Source organism: Nesoenas mayeri (assembly GCF_963082525.1).
Source record: "Nesoenas mayeri genome assembly, chromosome: 4".
Lineage (NCBI taxonomy): Eukaryota > Metazoa > Chordata > Aves > Columbiformes > Columbidae > Nesoenas > Nesoenas mayeri.
In genome coordinates, this window is record NC_137540.1 from 30,115,198 (window position 1) to 30,135,885 (window position 20,688).

The 20,688-nt window shown below is 42.4% G+C and overlaps 1 protein-coding gene across 1 annotated transcript in view; it reads left to right on the forward strand.

The window, feature by feature from the left end:
- FAM13A (family with sequence similarity 13 member A) overlaps positions 1–20,688 on the forward strand; it is a gene marked incomplete at its 5' end in the record, with an annotated part of 128,122 nt that overhangs the window by 12,400 nt on the left and 95,034 nt on the right. Inside the window, 2 exons of the mRNA XM_080344168.1 lie at positions 4,455–4,635; positions 14,719–14,878. Of these exons, the coding sequence (XP_080200294.1) occupies positions 4,455–4,635; positions 14,719–14,878 (341 nt within the window). The remainder of the gene's footprint in view (positions 1–4,454; positions 4,636–14,718; positions 14,879–20,688) is intronic.

Below are 20,688 nucleotides of genomic sequence, written 5' to 3' on the forward strand. Positions count from 1 at the left end.
AGTTAGTTCTCAAGGGCAATCCCTTGTTAGGTGGTGGGATGATGGTGTTTTTCTGAGAGATGGCTTTGGCTTTCCTTATAAAAACTGCAGGCAATTTATAGTAGAAAACACTGTGTGCTAGTTCTTTTGTTATCTAAAGAGAAGTATGTGAGGAAGTGAATTTTAATGTTCTGCCTATGTGAAAATTAGTTATTAGTTGTGTTTTTTCTTTAAGCTTTATGAAAAGATAGTAATCCAGTCAGAGACTGTCCAGTCCACTTTGATCAGTACAAATACAAAACCAATTAAATTCCTTATTGTTATTCCATTTTATCTAGCCCTCAGAAGCATCATGAAGTTTTGCTGCAGAAATTAAAAAAAAAAAAAAAAAATATTTCTTGCTGTTAGCAAGCTGATTCATAGTAGTGAAGACATGGTAGTTCTTATTCTACATAGCTCTAAAAAATGTTGAACGAAATACTTGAAATAAGTAGGCAAATAAGGTTTTTGTTCATTTGCTTCATGCATATTCGATATTTGACTTTTCTGAAGGAGCTAATTTCTAAGCTGTAGAAGAAAAGGTTATAATTAAAGAATTGGTTGAAATGTTTGGTCTTGTAATTTGACTGGCACTTTAAACTTTGCCCTGCTGTCATGGAAGAATTCATATTAAGTCTGTGGTACCCAAACAAATACATAAAACTGAATTCTCCATGAGTATAAAACTAAAAGGCTTCTCTTGTCATGTGCTGTATCGTGCCTGTCATGTGAGGCAGGAAACCTAAGCTTGGAAGCAGATGAAATCCCACAAGTTCAACTGTATGAAGTTGCAAGTACATACAGTTTGGCAAGCAAATTAGTTTAGTGTGTATGTGGGATAAATCCTGTTTATTAGCCACAAAAATGTCTGATTGTAAAATAGAAATCATATTGTGACATTATGGTTCTGTTCTCAGGAGTCACTTTCAGATATTTTTGTACAGACTGATAATTTACACAACTAGCCACTTTTCAAAGCTCTCTGCCCCTGGGATACTGTGCAATCCAGCCCTGGAATATTTCTGAAAAATGAAAAGTAAAAACAAAGATGAAAATTCTGAAGCATTTATACATACCTTGCACTATGTTCAAAGCTTTTCCTTTTTCCTCCCTCCCTTTTCCCTCCCTCACAAAAATGTTGGGGAAATGTAAAGTGTTCTTTGTTCTGCAACACAAGACATGGATATTTTCCTGCCCATCTTCTCCCCCACGTGCCGGCAGTGGGACACACAGCCGAGGCAGCAAGTAGTTGCGGAACCATTTCAGATGCAGCCTGTCTTATTACATGTTCTTGACTAAATACAAATCTTGCAGTCTGAGCGAAGTTTGGTTTTGATTGAATGCTGGGTGAATCTCCTTGCTAAGGACCATAATGTCCTCTGAATGAAAAAAACCCATTGTTACCCTACGTGTGGGGAGGATGTCTGTATTCCCATGGTAAGCCAGACGCTACTTTGGGACAAGGCAATCTGTTACAGAGAACACAGGGGGTTCGCATTTAGTGCGAGCTCACTCTTCTGTGTGGAATAAAGACATTCTTCCAGCTACTAGAACTGTTTTTAAACCTTGATGTACATCTCTAGGGAAAAAGCAATTACCCAACAACGATCTCATAACATTAACACCATCAACCTATAATGCTGATAAACAAAGAAAAAAGTACTAGAAATGCACAGCTTCCTTCATGTTAATGGACACTGATTGTAATTAGATCGCTGAGGAAGACCTTCAGGGCTGAGGTACTCTGTCTGAAAATGCTGTTGCACAAAACACCAAGAACTCTGCATATGTGAGAGTTTCAGTGAAATTTCATTTTGGTGGAGAATAGAAATGAATAATTCCAAGCATTAAGGCATCCTTTTTTGCCATAAAGGGAAGGAAACACTAAATTGTTTTCAAAACTTTGCTTTTATTAACATGTAAACCCAAGATTTTGGTGGATACAAATTACTTTTTGGAAAGTGTTTTGGGAGTGGAGGAGGGGAGTAAAGAATTTTTAAGGTTTGGAGTTCAATTCCAGAAACGGAACACAATTAAGTAGAAGCTGTAAGGCCAAGCTTGTGTTCACTGCCTGGATCTGTATAGACTCAACATCTGAGAAGTTCATGCAACTTTTGCTTAAAATTAAAACAAAACCAACCGAACAAAAAGAAACGCAAACCAACAAAAGCCTGGTAGTCTGGACATCCATAAATCCATGGGTCCAGATGAGATGCACCCGCAGGTGCTGAGGCAGCTGGCTGAAGTCATTGCTAGACTGCTCTCTATCATCTTTGCCAAGTCTTGGGAAACAGGAGAGGTGCTCGAGGACTGGAGGAAAGCAAATGTCACTCCAGTCTTCAAAAAGGGCAAGAAGGAGGACCCAGGTAATTATAGACTGGTCAGCCTCATCTCCGTCCCTGGGAAAGTAACGGAACAGTTTGTCCTTGGTGCCATCTCAAGGCATATCAAGGATAAGAGGGTTATTAGGGGCAGTCAGCATGGCTTTACCAAGGGTAAGTCATGCTTGACCAACCTCATAGCCTTTTATGAGAATGTAACAAGGTGGATGTATGACGGCAGAGCAGTGGATGTGGTCTACCTTGACTTCAGCGAAGAGTTTGACAGTCTCCCATAGCATCCTAGTTGCTAAGTTGAGGAGGTGTGGTCTAGACAATAGAGTAGTGAGGTGGCTTAAGGAGAGAAGCCAGAGAGTGGTAGTCAATGGTGCGGAGTCTAGTGGCCAGTATCTAGTGGAGTGCCTCAGGGGTCAGTACTGGGGCCAGTATTATTCAATATATTCATTAACGATTTAGACGAGAGAATAGAGTGCACTATCAGCAAGTTTGCTGATGACACTAAGCTGGGAGGAGTGGCTGACATACCAGAAGGCTGTGCTGCCATCCAGCGGGACCTGGACAGGCTGGAGAGTTGGGTGGGGAATAACCTGATGAAATTTAACAAGGGAAAATGTAGAGTCCTGCATCTGGGCAGGAACAACCCCAGGTTCCAGTATAGGCTGGGGAATGACCTATTAGAAAGCAGTGTAGGGGAAAGGGACCTGGTGGTCCTGGTGGACAACAGGATGACCATGAGTCAGCACTGTGCCCTTGTGGCCAGGAAGGCCAATGGCATCCTGGGGTGTATTAGAAGGGGGGTGGTTAGTAGATCGAGAGAGGTCCTCCTTCCCCTCTACTCTGCCCTGGTGAGACCCCATCTGGAATATTGTGTCCAGTTCTGGGCCCCTCAGTTCAAGAAGGACAGGGAACTACTGGAGAGGGTCTGGCATAGGGCAACAAAGATGATTAAGGGAGTGAAGTATCTCCCTTATGAAGAAAGACTGAGGGAGCTGGGTCTCTTTAGTTTGGAGAAGAGGAGACTAAGGGGAGACCTTATTAATGTCTGTAAGTATATAAAAGGTGAGTGCCATGAGGATGGAGCCAGGCTCTTCTCGGTAGCAAACAATGATAGGACAAGGGGTAATGGAATCAAGCTGGAACACAAGAGGTTCCACTTAAATTTGAGAAGAAACTTCTCAGTGAGGGTGACAGAGCACTGGAACAGGCTGCCCAGGGAGATTGTGGAGTCTCCTTCTCTGGAGACATTCAAGACCCACCTGGACATGTTCCTGTGTGACCTCCTCTAGGTGTTCCTGCTGTGGCAGGGGGATTGGACTAGATGATCTTCTGAGGTCCCTTCCAATCCTAAACATACTGTGATACTGTGTGTGATACTTTAATATTACTCAGTTCAGTATGTGAAACTTTTATCCATAGTTAAGTTCTAGAAGACTGGACAGTATAACAAGGCTACTCTCTAACATTAGCTCAAGTTTTGGCTCATTATGGTGTGCAATACTGCCCTGAACAGCCTTTTTTCCATAAGCAGTATGCCTCACCTAAGACTTAGTACTGAGTTGTCACTCTGACAGAAGATTCAAAATTGAGCTCTTCATAAAATGTACTCATAGAAAGTACTGTATTCTAACACCACCTGCATTTCAGGAGCCTGCTTGTTTTACTGTTCTTGCCTTCTTCTTTTTGTTCTTTTTGAAGGTTTTAATAGGAGGGGCAACTAAAACGGAGTATGAGATGGGGTTTAGGAAGCAGAGAAAACATTCAGAATCAGGAGATTGAGTAAAGCTGGAGTTAAAGCAGACCCAGCTCTCTACTTGGTGGGAATAAACATGCTCCAATGCTGTTAGCTATGAGTACTGCTAATTCTGCTCAGGAAAACAGTTACAACATAAAGGTGAACATGAAACAGTGCCAGTGTTGGTGAAGATGAACCTCAGGGGAAAAATGAAGACAATTTTGAGGGGTTTGGAGGATTCTGTGTCTCTGAACAGATATAAGACTAAATTATAGATCCCGCTGCTTGCTCTCACCCACAATAAGTAAATTGGCAGCAATGTAGAAAGCCATATACATATGTTTTTCTTCTCTTGTTTTTCTTAGACACTAGAAATGACATGCAGAAGGAAAGTAACTTGAAAGAACTCCTTAAAGAACTGCCTGATGCCCATTACTGCCTGCTGAAGTATCTGTGCCAGTTCCTGATAAAGGTTGCTGAACATCATGTAGAGAACAGGATGAACCTTTGCAATCTTGCCACTGTGTTTGGACCAAACTGCTTTCAGTAAGTACGGGTTTTCACTTTTCCCCATATGTTGATGGAGAGTGTAACAGAGCAGATGGCCAGAAATGTAGTTCAGAACTCTAATTTGTCAGGGTAATTAAACAGAGGCAAGAAGTGGGGCTTTGTGATTAATTAGTGCTAAAGCTGTTGTTTGAGCTGAATGGAGTTGAGTTGCTCTCCCATCTCCTCTTGCTGTTTTGCTAAACAGTTCGTCAGTTTTCTATTCTGTGTCAACAGCAAAGCAGGAATATAACAATGACAGGCCTTCAGACTGTGTAAGTGCAAGGAGACTTGTGCTCATACAGCTTTCTTCCTTTGCCATCTGACAATATGGATGCTTCTCTTCAGAAGGCTTTCAAAAAGGATACCTGGGGGAAAAGGACTCCTACGCACTACTGTGATGCAGTGCACCGTTAACATCTACACCCCAGCCTTGTTTGTAATACACTCACTAGCTGGAATCTGAGATCTAAGACATGGGAGGCAGGTAGGGACTTCAGTTTAGTCATCAGTCTTGAAAGTTATGTGGTATCAGGAAAAACAGACAGTGGGTTCCTTACAGGAAATGTCAGATTTGTATTGATCTTTTTAAATAAATTTCTCTCTTGAATATTACTGAGTCGCTGCCCACCAGGCACTGGGAGGTATGACCTGTGTGTGAAGCGAGTGAGTACCACCCACACTGTGCTGCAGCAGTGGGTGTGGTAGCTCATGCAGTAGGGTGCAGAGATTGTCACTCCTTGCTTGTTAGACCATCTCAACTACTGCCAGTGTCCCAGACTGCCGCTTACCGTGGTGTTCTCCAGACAGAGAGCTTGCCCCAAAAAGACTGTGGCGACCCAGATGGAGCACCTGCCCTGAACCATGGCTGTTCAGGTCTCTGGCTGCATGGAGTGCCAGAGCCTGCTGCTGCCAGGGAAGGGAGACCAGCATTCCTTCCACCTCTATGAGGTGTGAGCAGGTGGAAGATCTGCTTAGTGTGGTGATGGAACTTAAGGAGGAAGTCAAGGTACTGAGGACCATCAGGGAGTGTGAGAAAGAGATTAACTGGTTGAATAACTCCCTGGAGTGACAATCAGGCCCCAGGGAGATACACCCCAAAAGGTGATGGACTCCCCGCCCTGTCAGGCAGAGAGGGGAGACCCACGACAGCCCCTGCCCTGTCCCTGTCAAGCAGAGGTAGGGGACCAAAAAGATGAGGAGGGTTGGAAGCAAGCTCCAGTTCGGTGTCGTGGGCAGCCCCCCCTCCCTACCTGCTTTGCTTCCCCAGATGCCCCTCTGTAATAGGTTTGAGGCCCTGGATCTTGAAGGAGAGGTAGGTGAGGATGTGGTGCAAGGCCCACCTACAAGGTCACACATGAAGAGGCAGTTGACACCACGCCTCGAGACTGCCTCCGATAAGAAAGAAGGATAATTGTAGTAGGCGATTCCCTTCTGAGAGGGATAGAGGGCCCAATATGCAGAATTTGACCCTCATCATAGGGAAGTATGTAGTCTACCTGGAGTCCGGATCAGGGATATCACCAGGACGCTCCCCGACCTGGTGTACCCAATGGACTACTACCCACTGCTGATCTTCCAGACAGATGGGGAGGAAGCTGCATCCCATAGTCTGAGGGGAAATGAAGAAAGATTTCAAGGCCTTGGGACAGTTGGTGAAAGAGTCTGGGGTGCAAGTTATTTTCTCTCCTTCCGTTTTTAGGTGACGGAGTGGGATGGAATAGAAGAATTCAGTCCGTAAATGCTTGGCTACAAGACTGGTGCTACAGACAGGGCTTTGGATTCTTTGATAACGGCTGGTTTTATAAGACACCAGTCCAGACAGTGATACATGGGAAAGGTTTATCTCACAGGGGCAAAAAAATGCTGGGACAGGAATTAGCAGGACTCATTTGGAGAGTTTTAAACTAGATTCAAAGGGGGATGGGGTTGTAGCTGGGCTTGCACCAGTGGGGCAGCACTCTAGTATTGATGAAGACTGGGAGGCCTCCCACCCCCCTAGGGTGAAATGGGTGTGCTCAGCTCGGTCTTTGAAATGCCTGTACACCAGTGCACACAGCATAGGGAATAAACAGGAGGAGTTAGAAACCTGTGTTCGGGCAGGAGATTGTGATCTGGTGGCAATTACAGAGACATGGTGGGACATGATGGGACAGCTCACAGGACTGGAATGTGTTCATGGATGGCTATGTCCTTTTCAGGAAAGACAGGCCAGCCAGGCGTGGTGGTGGAGTTGCTCTTTCCATGAGAGAGCAACTACAATGTATTGAGTACTGTCCAGGGGTGGATGAGGAGCGAGTTGAGAATCTATGGGTCAGAATTAAGGGGCAGGCTGGCAGGGATGATACTGTTGTGGATGTCTATTACAGGCCACCAGATCAGGGTGAGGAAGTTGATGAGGCCTTCTACAGGCAGCTGAGAGTGGCCTCACAGTCACAGGCCCTGGTTGCTGTGTGGGATTTTAACTAACCCTGATGTTTGCTGGAAGGACTACTCAGCCAGCCAGCCACAGTCCAGGAGGTTCCTCCAGTGCATTGATTATAATTTCCTGATGCAAATGGTGGATGAGCCAACTAGGAGAGGAGCACTGCTGGATCTCATCCTCATTAACAAGGATGGTCTCGCTGAAGCAGTAAAGGTTGAGGGCTGCCTTGGTTGCAGCGACCATGAGATGGTGGCGTTCAGGATCTCGTGTGGCAGGAACAGAATAGCAAGCAGAATCACAACCCTGGACTTCAGTAGAGCCAACTTTGGCCTTAGGCAAGGGTACTTGAAGCTAAAGGGGCCCAAGATAGTTGGTTAGCATTCAGGAACTGTTTCTACCAAGCTCAAGATCAGAGGATCCTGACACATAGGAAGTCAAGGAAAGGAGCCAGGATACCTGCGTGGTTAAACAGGGAACTGCTGGGCAAACTCAAATGGAAGAGGAGAGTCTACAGATCATGGAAGGAGGGGCTGGCCACTTGGGAAGAATGTAAGGCTGTTGTCAAAGGGTGTAGGGAGGCAACTAGGAAAGCTAAGGCCTCCTTAGAGTTAAACCTGGCGAGAGGGGTCAAGGACAACAGAAAGAGCTTCTTCGAATGTATGGTAGATAGAACTAACAGTAGAGGCAGTGTAGGTCCACTGATGAGTGAGATGGGTGCCCTGGTGACAGAAGATACAGAGAAGGCAGAGTTACTGAATGCCTTCTTGGTCTCTGTGCTGCCAGCAGCTGTCATGAGGAGTCCCATACCCCTGAGGCCCCAGAAGAAGTCAGGACAATGGAGGAGTTTGCATTAGTTGATGAGGACTGGGTTAGGGACCAATTAAGCAGTCTGGACATCCACAAATCCATGGGTCCAGATGGGATGCACCCATGGGTGCTGAGGCAGCTGCCTGAAGTCGCTGCTAGGCCACTTCTCCATCATCTTTGCTAAGTCTTGGGAAACGGGAGAGGTGCTTGAGGACTGGAGGAAAGCAAATGTCACTCCAGTCTTTGAAAAGGGCAGGAAGGAGGACCTGAGTAACTGTAGACCGGTCAGCCTCACCTCCATCCCTGGGAAAGTGATGGAACAACTTATCCTTGGTGCCATCTCAAGGCATATGAAGTATAAGAGGGTCATTAGGGGCAGTCAGCATGGCTTCACCAAGGGTAAGTCATGCCTGACCAACCTCGTAGACTTTTATGAGGACATAACCAGGTGGATAGGTGGATAGGTGATGGTAAAGCAGTGAATGTGGTCTATCTTGATTTAAGTAAAGCATTTGACACAGTCTCGCACAGCATCCTCACAGCTAAACTGAGAAGGTTTGGTCTGGATGATTGGGTAGTGAGGTGAACTGGGAACTGGCTGAAGGAAAGAAGCCAGAGAGTTGTGGTCAATGGGGCAGAGTCTAGTTGGAGTGCCTCAGGGGTTGGTACTGGGACCAGTACTATTCAATGTGTTCATCAGCAACTTGGATGAGAGAATAGAGTGCACTGTCGGCAAGTTTGCTGATGACACAAAGCTGGTAGGAGTGGCTCACACGCCAGAAGGCTGTGCTGCCATCCAGCGAGACCTGGACAGGCTGGAGAATTGGGCGGGGAAAAATTTAATGAAATATAGCAAGGGCAAGTGTAGAATCTTAGATCTGGGCAGGAGCAACCCCAGGTTCCAGTATAAGTTGGGGAATGACCTGTTGGAGAGCAGTGTAGGGGAAAGGGACCTGGGGGTCCTGGTGGACAGCAGAATGACCACGAGCCAGCACTGTGCCCTTGTGGCCAGGAAGACCAATGGCATCCTGGGGTGTATCACAAGGGGGGTGGTTAGTAGGTCGAGAGAGGTTCTCCTCCCCCTCTACTCTGTCCTGGTGAGACCACATCTGGAATGTTGTGTCCAGTTCTGGGCCCCTCAGTTCAAGAAGGACAGGGAACTGCTGGAGAGAGTCCAGCACAGAGCCACAAAGATGATTAAGGGAGTGAAGCATCTCCTGTATGAGGAAAGGCTGAGGGAACTGGGTCTCTTTAGCTTAGAGGAGACTGGGGGGTGACCTCATTAATGTTCATAAATACATAAAGGGTGAGTGTCATGAGGATGGAGCCAGGCTGTTCTTGGTGACAACTAATGATAAGACAAGGGGCAATGGATACAAACTGGAGCACAGGAGGTTCCACTTAAATATGAGAAGAAACTTCTTCACAGTGAGGGTAACAGAACACTGAAACAGGCTGGCCACGGGGGTTGTGGATTCTCCTACTCTGGAGACATTCAAAACCCACCTGGACACATTCCTGTGTAGCCTCATCTAAGTGTTCCTGCTCCGGCAGGGGGATTGGACTAGATGATCTTTCGAGGTCCCTTCCAATATCTAACATTCTGTGAGTTCCCTAATGAGACTTAGGTTAAATTAATTGCCTGATGAAACTACCTCCCTAGGCTTCCTCTGTAGCCAGTGGAAAGAAGGAGGCTTCTTTAAAGAGAAAAAGAAATTAAGTTCCTTGTATTGAGTGAGTTCCAGATACCTAAGATAGATGCTGCCTGCTCTCTTTTTAAAGGAGCATATCTTTTTTCCATTGATTAGGGAAGGAACACAGAGATGAGACATTTAGACCAAAGCTTGTCCTTGCTGCCTCGTCTTAAGATGTTACTTGTGGATGATGAAGGTGAACGTGTCAGGATTAAAGCATTCGCTGTGTTAATGCAAAAAGGTAAAGCATATTTTGAAAAGAATTGTCTTCCTTTCCAAAAGAAAGAAAACTCAAAAGACAGCAGTACGTGCAGGAATTCATGAATATGAGAGTTAGTGGAAGCACAATACTTCAAATTTCTGACAATGAAAAGCAAAGCAATTTTTAAAGGTTGTGTTTGTATGGGCAGTTTGGGAATTTCTGTCTAAATGTATTAGTGGGGTTAAGAACATACAAAATAGATCAGAAGTATCCGACTCCCATGGCTAAATCTCTATGACTCAAACTCCCAAGTGACTATTAGAATAATTTTTAGTTTATTCATCACTTTGTTCAGGAAAGTTTAAAAATGAGCTCTGCATACTTTTTAGTGTAGAATGCAGAGAGTTGCAATTTGGAATTGCAGTTGGCATTCCTAAGATTAAACCAAAGTACTGTACAAACAGCAAAAGTAGCAGTCAGACAAGAGAGAGCATATAGGCCGCAGTGGTTTTAAATTTGGATTATGGTGCTGTCATTCCATATTTCTGCAAAGCCACTTAAGGAAATGATAATGTGCATTCTTCATCTCAGACCAGGTGGCGTCAAACACTGCTGGGAATTTGTAATGAGATGCAGTGTTTCACATGGAAATTGCTGGTTCTCAGTTGTGACAGGGAGCTGTCAGTAGTTGTTGCCTGGAGAAGTCAGTGATCAGAAGTTCAATGATCCTGGTCCAGCTCATCACAATCAGATGACTACATCCCGAGTCCTCCTGGCCCTCATTTCCACTTGAAGCAGGTTTCTCAGGTGTGGTGGATGGTGAAAGAGCCTTGCAGTGATGTGTGTATTGTGCCAGATGCAGTCAAGTCTGGATGTGTTACTGTGCCACTCACAGTAGAATCTGGAGATTCACTCTCTCATAAGCCCACTCTGCATTTAGCCTGTTAGAGCTTGTTTACAGGGACCCCGAGGAAAATTCTTTAACACATGAAATGTAAGTAATTCCTTCATAATGAGTTATGATCATTTCAGTTCTAAGTAAGAGTTGTGACACAGGGCTTTGATGTGGTTTAACCCATTTGAGACTAGCTTCATTGAGCATCACTATGGAAGCAGGCACACTCTTGGCTTAAAGTAGTCTGGTGGAACCAAAAGAACAAGTGAGCACTGGACTGCATGGATGTGAGAGGCAGGCAGCTGTGGTGGATGGGCCAGGCAAGCTGGTGTGACATTGTGCAGAAGTGTGAAATACTGCTGGGTTTCATATTTTGAAATGAAGGGCTGACAGCTTTATCCTATTGCCAAGTAAAGTCTTAGCTTTGAGAACTACTGCTTTTTCTGCTTTAAAGTGGCTTCTAAATATCCTGTAAAACTCGTGATGCTAATGCACCTTTGCCCTCAGACCTGCTTGACTGAGTTAAATGCTGTTAATGCTGGTGCCTCATTTAAACAAACTACATTTTTTACAAATACTTAATGTGGAGCTGCTGTGCTTTGTGCACAGGTCACTCTGAGCATCTGTCTCAGAAAGACAGGGTTTCTGAGGAATCTAAAGGGGGACACTAGAGCGTTTGCTTCTGTCACTGCCTGTGCTATGTATCTGTTCATGCCTTTGCAAGCTACTGCGAGAACTCAGAGTTTTCTAGCTGAAATCTCTAAAATAGAACTGAACCCATCAACATTTTTTCTTCCAGAAATGTCCACAGAAATTCCAGGTTTACTACTCCCTTATAAAAAATGTGTTTCTGGTAGTGAAGCTGATGTTGTGCTGCCATTTGTGGTGCTGATACTGAAGTAGCTCATACATATCTGGCTGTAAGGGGATCAAATCCTCCTGTTGAGGATTTTGTAAGTGGAGTAAGATGTGTGACTAACTCTAAAAGCAACACAGTTATAGTGCCTAATTAACATGCAGATTAGACATAAAGGAATCATGACTATGAACACAGTTTTACTGTAATGTTTTAACAGGGTCTTCTCAAAAGAACATGAAAAATTTCCAAGGAGTAGGGGCGTGGATCGTGAAAGTGGTAGTGTGAGAGAATACTTTCTCATAGGACTGGGTTTCTCTAGTGAGTTGAAGTGAAATTTGTTGATATTATGTTTTTTCAGACTAAGAAAAGCTGAAGTAAGATATTATTTTTTTTACACACATTTTCAGAAAAGTCTAGTCAGACTGGTGGATCATGCAGTGTGGCAGCAGATGGGTTTAAAATTGTATAAATACGGAGGGTGGTGTGTGCTTTTAATCTGAACTGTGTGCTGATATGAATATATGCATGCTGATTTAGTGCAAGAAAAAGGTCACCAAAGAATATAACAGTCCTTGCCATGATGGAAGTGTAATAACACCAAATAAAGGAAAAAGTAAATGAGAAACTTCGTAAAACATGCCTGTTCAAGTGGCAGAGAGATGGCAATGGTTAAAGTATGTCACACGGCCATTAAAATAAACAATTTATGCTGCTCTGCTCGATTACCTTCAGAGAAGGGTGATAAAAAAGACAGAAGCCACAAGCTTTAGCCTTATGCTCTGCATATGCATATCACAAAGTGTTCTGCATATGCATCTTGCCATACACGTACAGAACTGTTCAGAGTGTTGGACTTTTCACAGATTTGCCTTAACAAAGTTTCACTGACTATGTGGGGGAAGGGAAGACAAGAAAACCATGGCATTGTGCAGAAATTCAATACTGTTTGTGTGCCTTGTGGAAACTTCATACACTGGGCTGTTTTTCAACCAGGAAGAATTTGTTGGTGTTAGCTGTTGCCAGAAGGGAGGTGTTGGCTCTAGTTCCCAGCAGAGGTGGTTTAAGTCAAGGTTCTGCTCTAAAACTCATGAAGTTATCTGGAGTATTTATTTTGACTTGAACTTGCTCTAGTACGTTTTCAGTCCGTTTCCTAGGAATGAGGTTCATAGGGGTGCCAGGCCTGTTTAAGTTGTACCTGTTTTGGAGAAACACATCAGGAAGGTAACAGTCAGGATTTACCTGAATTATCAAGCAAGCTCTGCACTCTGCTGACTCATTTAGCCAACATCATTTAGCATGGGAAGAGGATCCTCAAATCAGGATGGTTGTATGGCCCTATTCCATGCATACACTTTTCTTCTCTTCAGGCCAGTTACTATCTTTTAGGGAATATGGGACATTCTTTAAAGTGTATTGGCCCAAGTATGCATGCACATCCATCAACAGAAGTTGTCCCATTTTTTCTTCATTTTGTCTGAGGCCAAGTTCCACACTATTGAAATAAATGGATTGATTTAAGGCAGTGGAGACGGGCACATATTACAGGTGGCAATGTTCTGCAATGTAAAATAATCCAGTTCCTTTAAACTTCATGTCCTGGGACTCATGAATTTTGAAATGATAGCAGTAAATATTCTCCTCTGGAGTTTACAAAGATGTGTTCTGTTACAGTGGGGGATCCCTGTTGACGTTGAGATGTACTGCACAGAGAAGAATATTGAGAAAGATCAATAGCATGCAGCCCCTACAAGAAGGCGCTTTTTGAAAGCAAATGTCTGTGAGCATCTGCTTTCAGAGCCTTCTTGTTGAAATGCACATCTGGCCCAAATAAACTACAGTTACAGATTTACAGTAGATAGTTATTTGTCAGTTTTACTTTGCTGGTTATAGTAAATAATGGTTTGCTTCAAAGTTACGTCCTTGTAAAATAGCTCAGATGGTATTTGTTTAATTGTTTGAGAATTGGGTTGTTTTTTTTCCTGTTGTACAGTCACTAGTTGTCCTCAGCCAAAAAATGCTTGAAACTTTTTTTCATTTCTGGTTTTCGCTCCCCTGCTTCTTCCCTTTAAATCTCTCTTGTGTTTTCTGTACCTCCTGGTCTGCAGTCTGTCACTTTATAAAGTCCTTAGAAAATTCACATCCATGCAGCCACTTTGTGGGTTATTGAGAGGAGAGTGCATCTGCTGGAAGTGTTTTACAATGGCAAACACTGGCTGATTGGAGAAGTATTTTAAATACTGAAGAAGATTCTTCAGAGGCCTTATTTTTGCATTAAAACAGAATTTAAGTCAGTTTTGGGCATCAAGTATTTAGTGGAGGTTAGAAACCGCTTTTTACATTAATCTTTTAGGCTGTTCTGCAGAAGGCAGTCTCCATGTTTTAAAAAGCCTTGTGAGTTATGAGTTTACTTTCAAAAGAAAAGGCAACTCAATAATCAAATTAAGAAATCTGGTGTACAGCATTGGGTTACTTGAAGCTGCGAAGATCTTGCTTAACTTTTAGTGTTCTGCTCAGCACCTGAGTTTACTTAACTTTTTGGTTGATCTTGTATAGCTTTGAGGTCATCGCAAACCTGAGGGAATGTCAGGAAGATGTGCCAGAAGAAGTTTAGGCTAGACATTAGGAAACGGTTCTTCACCCAGAGGGTGGTGGAGCACTGGAACAGGCTCCCCAGGGAGGTGTCACGACCCCAAGCCTGACAGTGTTCAAGAAGAGACTGGACAACACCCTCAGACACATGGTGTGAACCGTGGGGTTGGACTTGATGATCCTTGGTGGGTCCCTTCTAACTCAGGACATTCTGTGATTCTATGAAACCACATTTTTGAGCAATCTGACTCTTCCCATTAACAGTTCAGAGCATTTACATGCCTGATACTGTGTGTTGCAGTCATGAACCCAACTTTTGGCAAAGTGGGTGGTACCTTATTGAGTGGTTGTCTCAATTTGAACTGTACCTAGATTCTGTGGAGTAGATAGTTTGACCAACAGATACAGTGTTTAATATGAGTAAGAAAAACTGCAAACAAACTGTAATAGTTATTACCACCGCAGACGCAATCCCCCTTTCCAAGACAAAGTTTCCTGTGCCTGCTAGCCAGACTTTACCCACAACTAAATGTTAGAGGTTCTGTGCAGGAACTTTTGTGTTATTATGCTGAGGATCTATAACGCTCCACTTTGTGTTCTGTCCAATTTTAGTGTGCCCTCTGGATTTGAAGGTATAAAAGAACAGGAGATCTGCAACAAGATAATGACAAAAATGCTGGAAAATTACAATACGTTGTTTGAGTTGGAAGGTTTGAAGCAGGATGAAGAAAAGCCTGTATGTGAAGAGTTAGCAAGAATTATTTTGGTAAAGGTGAGTATCTCTAATATTTTATTATGTTATAGCAAATCCATAGTGCAAGCTTATTGCAGGCTTCAATTCAGAAATCTTTTAGCTAAGTGGGAGGCAGGCACTGTTATAATAATGTTTTCTGTTCTAGATTGGTATACAGTTTACAAATCGATTCTACTGATAGGTTGATTTTCATTACTCATCGGAAAGTTGATTCTATTAAACATCTTCATTCTTTATTAGCTACTCACAGTTTTTTAGTATATATAGGAATGCATAGGAAAAATATCTTTAAAAACATTTAATTTTTAGCAGAGGAGGCAGAATAATTGGAGGAAGCTTTCAAGTTTTCTGGTTATTTATAGTGTACGTCAGTGATGATGAACTTTCATAAGTATGAGATTCAGTAAAGAAATTGCCAGTTTTCTAATGCTTGAACTCTTGCATGCAGTAGGAGCTGTCTGATCTGTGTCATAAAAGAACAAATGCATCAGAGAAGTATTTTGCATGACGTGGTTCACAGTGTCCAGAACACAGCAGGCCATTTGTAAGCAAAGTTACTGCTTCTTGAAAAGCTGTTGATGAATTCATATCTACAGGTAACTGGAGAGAGATTTGCCAAGTCATCCTGTTGGAAGGAGTGAAAAATGTAGAATGCTCATGACAAAGCTCCCATGAACTGGGGCCCTACTGATTTTAAGAGTGCTGCACTCAAACATGAACCATGGTGGAATGGGAGAGCAGGCAGCAAGAAAAAGGAGGAAAATGAGGACCTGCCCTCTACCAAACCCAGCCACATTTATCTAAATGGCTCTTTTTGCTTTTCCGTTGCAAGCATCAGAAGGGTGAGGAGGGAAGATTTAGATGACTTTGCTCACTTCCTTCGGTGATATTTCTGTTATCTCCTCCCCCAAGTCACTCACTTCGTTGCCAGTGTTGCACCTTTAGTCACTGCACTGCCAGCTCTCCCCTTTCTCTGTTTTCCATGTTTACATTTTCCTCCTGAATTCCCACAGCTTTATCCCACTGTTCTTCTTGTATTCACATCTGCTAGCCCTTCATTCCCACTCCAGAGAAAAGGCTGGGAGTCTGTAGTGAAGTGCTTATGCCATCCCAATATGGGAATGTACCGTCTCTCATGTGCTCAGTCATATGTACAGTCTTCCCAAATATGTATGACTCCTGACACTTCGTGGTCTGGATATCTTAAGATTTTCCCACACTTTGGCCATAAAATAAAATAAATGATTTTTTAAAAGCAGGAAGTACTGCTCATTTAAAATGAAAACAAGAATATGTGGATCATTCAGATAAAGTCATGAAAGCATCAAGCTCCTTTGAGAAGTGTATTGGAAAGGAAAAACAGATTGAGTGGAGCAAGTTGCATCTTGTCTACCATGTTGGTCATAGAAAGGGGAAATTCACATTGCTGTAGACCATTTCAATCAGGTACAGAGAGCAGTAGCTCAAAGAAAATCTGTTTTAAGGAAACCAGAAGTTAGAGATGGGAAAAAGAGATGTGATTCTGCAGGGCTTTTGGTAGCTGACCTGCCGTTCTTGCAAATGTATGTGCACTGAAGAGGCACAGAAACACCTTCACCCCAGTTATATTTCTTCTTTCAAAGATTACTCAGTCATTGGGAAAGACAGGTTGTGCCAGGCAAAGGGATTTCTTAGCTTGCTTTCTCAGTGGATCATAATTTGGAAAGTAAGGGAGACAGAAATTTCTGTGAGCTGAGTTCTAGTCCCTGCTCTGTTCCCAGTACCGAGAAGTGTCCTCCTGCTCATTGCTCAGGTGTATGGTAGGATTATACTTAATAATGGTGGGGAGTTTTTCTTGAGAAACCTCTATGTTAAAAAAGAGCAATTGTCTCAAAATAGAAAATTTATTGTAGAACAGTTTCTCTTTCAATGGAAAATTGACCTGTCAGGGCCTGTAAGGACTTCATTAGTTTCTCACTCCACCTGGTAGAATGAGACCCATACAATCTTCCAGGCAGGTGGCCAGCAGGTGGAAGCATAACATGTATTTTCTTCAGAAATACATATTTAGAAATTCCTTCCCATAAAATAATTACGTGGTTTGATTTTTTTTATTTCAACTTGAGTTTGTTGGGGTTTACAGGTCTAATTTACAGCCAGCTATTATTACAATCCATAAAACTTTTAACAAAACTTCAGTTTAATTTCCTAACCTGGTGAATGTCTGAAAGGATCTCAGTCTGTTGATCAGTAGACTGCTAGTTAGAGAGAAATGTGTGAAGAAATTAGTGTTCTGATTAGTTATCTGGTCTGTGTTGTATTTTTCAGATTTTTAAGGTCATAAATACCTATTTTTTATTGGGCAGTGTTATGTGTGAACAATTAAGTCTCTGACAGTATATCTGCACTGCTGTGCATTTATCACATTACAGGTGTCAGGGTTTTATAATAAAAAGTTGTTTATGTTTTTCTTTGGAACAGAATTCCTGGTGTGTTTAGGCATAGTCCTGATAGATTTTTGTGTCACTAAACTGAGTGATAACTCATCCAGTTAAAGATTAGTCAGTCTTGAGTTGCACTGTAGCCAGTTTTATCATTTTCTTGAATAAATAGGTTTATGAAATCTACAGTGACCACAAAAATAGTAATTTTGAATGAGGACCTTCCAATTCCAAAGTTCTTAAGGTGCTGTTCAGACTGCCACTGCAGTTGTGTTGTGTAGCTAGCTAGTATTGTATTGCTACAGCTGTAATGAAATGGGACCCTTGAATAACAGTGATTAGGCTTCTCTGATGATCAAAGATAGGCACTGAAGAGGATTTTTATTTAGTTCAAGTGGCCAGGGAAATCTGGGCAGGCAAACTAAGTGAGACTGAATCTTGGGAGATTTATGGAATTACCCCTTCCGCTGGTTTCAGGTGAGACATGTCATAATTTAGTAATATGATGGTTTTTATCTCAGCATTGTCTCAAAATAAAACATACAACACCTAGTTGTGCAGGGTTACAAGATTTTTTTTTTTCCACCGATTCCTTCTATTGCCTTCTTGACAGAGCACTTTTAGTCTTAAGAACCAGTCAGTTCAGAGCACATAAATGTTTGCACTGGAACACGAGCACCGGCATGATGAGGATGCTGCTGCTGTCTTGAGTACATATTTGGGATGTAAGCAGAAGGCTTTTACCATTCTTCCCCTGCTATGTAGTAGAATACATAGCTCTGTTCACCTGATGCAGAAGGGAAAGCAAGCATATTTATAAAATGAACACTGTAACATTAAAATTAAATTAAAATTCAAAGTTACAAAGTCAAGTAAAATTGTAAAGGTACAATGTCAACATTGTGAATATAACATAGGTGCATTCTGATAACCTCTGAACAGGGAGATTTTACTCCCTGGAGAGCTACAGAAATTGGTCTTTTGCTGGTTTTTGCCAAAACTAATAGTTTCAAAACAACCCTTTTATTTTAGATGCTATTAACTTCTTGCATTTTTATCCTGTTCGCTTCCAGTCTTCTAACAATAGCTGCCACTTCAGTTGGGAGGATTAGTTGGCAAAACACTAAATGGCTGCAGAAGTACATGCACTGTGTTCTGCGAGCTTGCTGTTAGATTTCTAAGGAGCCAAACAATCCACCACAGGTAGCTGCATCTTTTGGGGCTTGGTGTGGGCAAAGTGTGTGGTTCCCAACCCAGCCAAACAAGCCCCTAAGTGCATTTTTTATGTCAAGAAGAGTTGGAGCGCTGACTTTGAAGGAAGTATTTTGAAGTAGAGTGCTTGCTTACTCCTTCTCATTGAACATTCACATCAGATCATTCAGCCCTTGGTAGGAATTGAGCCCATCATCCCTGGGGAGAGGTAGGAAAGGTAAGATGGTAAAAAAGTTCTCTATCTTGACTCGGCCTTGCTCCCTTTGCAGTGAGTTGTAAAGCTCCATCTCTGCTGAAAGCCATGATTTGTCAGATTATTTCCTCAGATGCTTGGAGCAAGATCTTCACTAATAAATGTTTCTTTCACTTCCTCAGCTGTTTTCACTTAAATGCCTTAGCATGAGGATCTAATCCTTTGACAAGATCCAGAAGAAACTGCTGAAAACTCAGCAACTCCATGGCTGAGTGGGCTCCCCCTAAATAAGTCACCCTTCCCTGCCACCTCAGTGTTCTGGCCACATGGTTATAGATTCATCAGACATGAGCAATCCTCATTTACATCAGGAAAAAAGGTATCCAATTCTAATCCACTTTATTCTGCTCTGGCTATGCCTGCAAGGTCTAGATAGTTTCCTTTATTCTTCTTTCATGTCTAGAACCATTTTAGCATCATTTTAATGGTCAGCTTTCAGTACTGGATTAACTCTTTCTCATCAGGAGGAACTGATCTCCTTTGAAAAGCCTTTCTGAAGGTCTCAACAAATATTTCCATTTCTCCCAGTAAGCCCTTATTTGGGCAAGTCATGCCAGTTTTCTCCTGCCTGGAGAAAACCAGGGAGCCCCAGGGTCAGGAGTGGGTTCACGTGGGAGATGAGAAGATGGATGGAAAGTGCATGAGGAGCAGGAGCACCTGTGGAAGTCTGTCTCTGGTTTTCTGTTTAGTATTTCTTCAGCTAGTATTCACTTTGCAGTTGTCTGCCAGTGAGCAGATGGGCATGTTTATAGTAAGGGTATATAGTGATTCAGTCAGAATGACATTTTAAGATGTGACCCGACAGGAAATGAGCAATATGAGACTTGTAGGGGAAAGTTTATAAGCCTCCAAATCCTTCACCTATAGCAGATTCAGTCTGAAGTGAGGAGAATAGTTATGTTTAGGTTGTGATTCAGAAAGGCAAGCAAAAAAATCACATGTTCCCCAAACAGTTCCTTTTGTAATTTTGAAATAGTTTTCCAGGGATTCTAGTCCTGCTCTTCTTAGCAATTCTTTATATGTAGTATTAAAACAGAATGTTTCTGCTCTTGAAGTTCATTAAAACATTCACAAGATTATCAGTCTGTCACTGGTGATATTACTAAATGCAGTCCTGAATATTTACACAAATATGTCAATGCTAAACTCTATAAAGTAATAAATGATTATGCTGCTATTTCTTTAGTTAGAATTTCACCAACAATGCTTTCATTTTAACACATTAGGATTTAGCAAGTTTAAAGGGAACAGGGGCACATAACAAATGTCTCTCTAGCCCACTGTCTGTATTTCTAGTATACTATAAATTTTTGAGCCCAGATGGCAAATTTTGCACTTGAGATGCTTAGGAGCCTTGCTTTTACTCTCTCATAATTTTTTTTATTTAAACAAATACCCAGTGAAATTATCATTGCCCTATGATAATATCACATAGCCAAAATGTAGAGAAAAGAAGATGTAAATGTGTATGTGTGTCCTGGTCTATATTTGCAGGTTTTACTTAAAACATTTTTCATTCATTGTCTGTTGTTTTTTTGTTGTGGGGTGGGTTTTTTGGGAAAGAAGGAGTGACGTCGTGACTTAGCACTTGAGAGCAGTTCCTCTAGTCCAACAGTGTCTTTTGAAAGGGAAGATTAGAATCAGCACTAAGAAACAAGATACAGTAAAATAAGCATGTGAGCCCCTGCTCTAGTCAGCTGTTTCGGAGCATCTATGCTGTACCCATGGAGAAAAAAGGAGATTAGGAGGAAGATGAGAAGTTTTCTACTAAGACAAATCTCTCAGTTCCTCCTCTTCAGATTCCCCAATGTTTGTTCTGTTTCTCATTAATTTGTCATTCAGTTAATCAGGTTACACAAAATGATCAGCGTAATTCCCACTGTGTAAATTGGCAGTCAGTGCTGTCTTTGTATCAAGGACACGTTGCAGGCAGTTAGAACTGA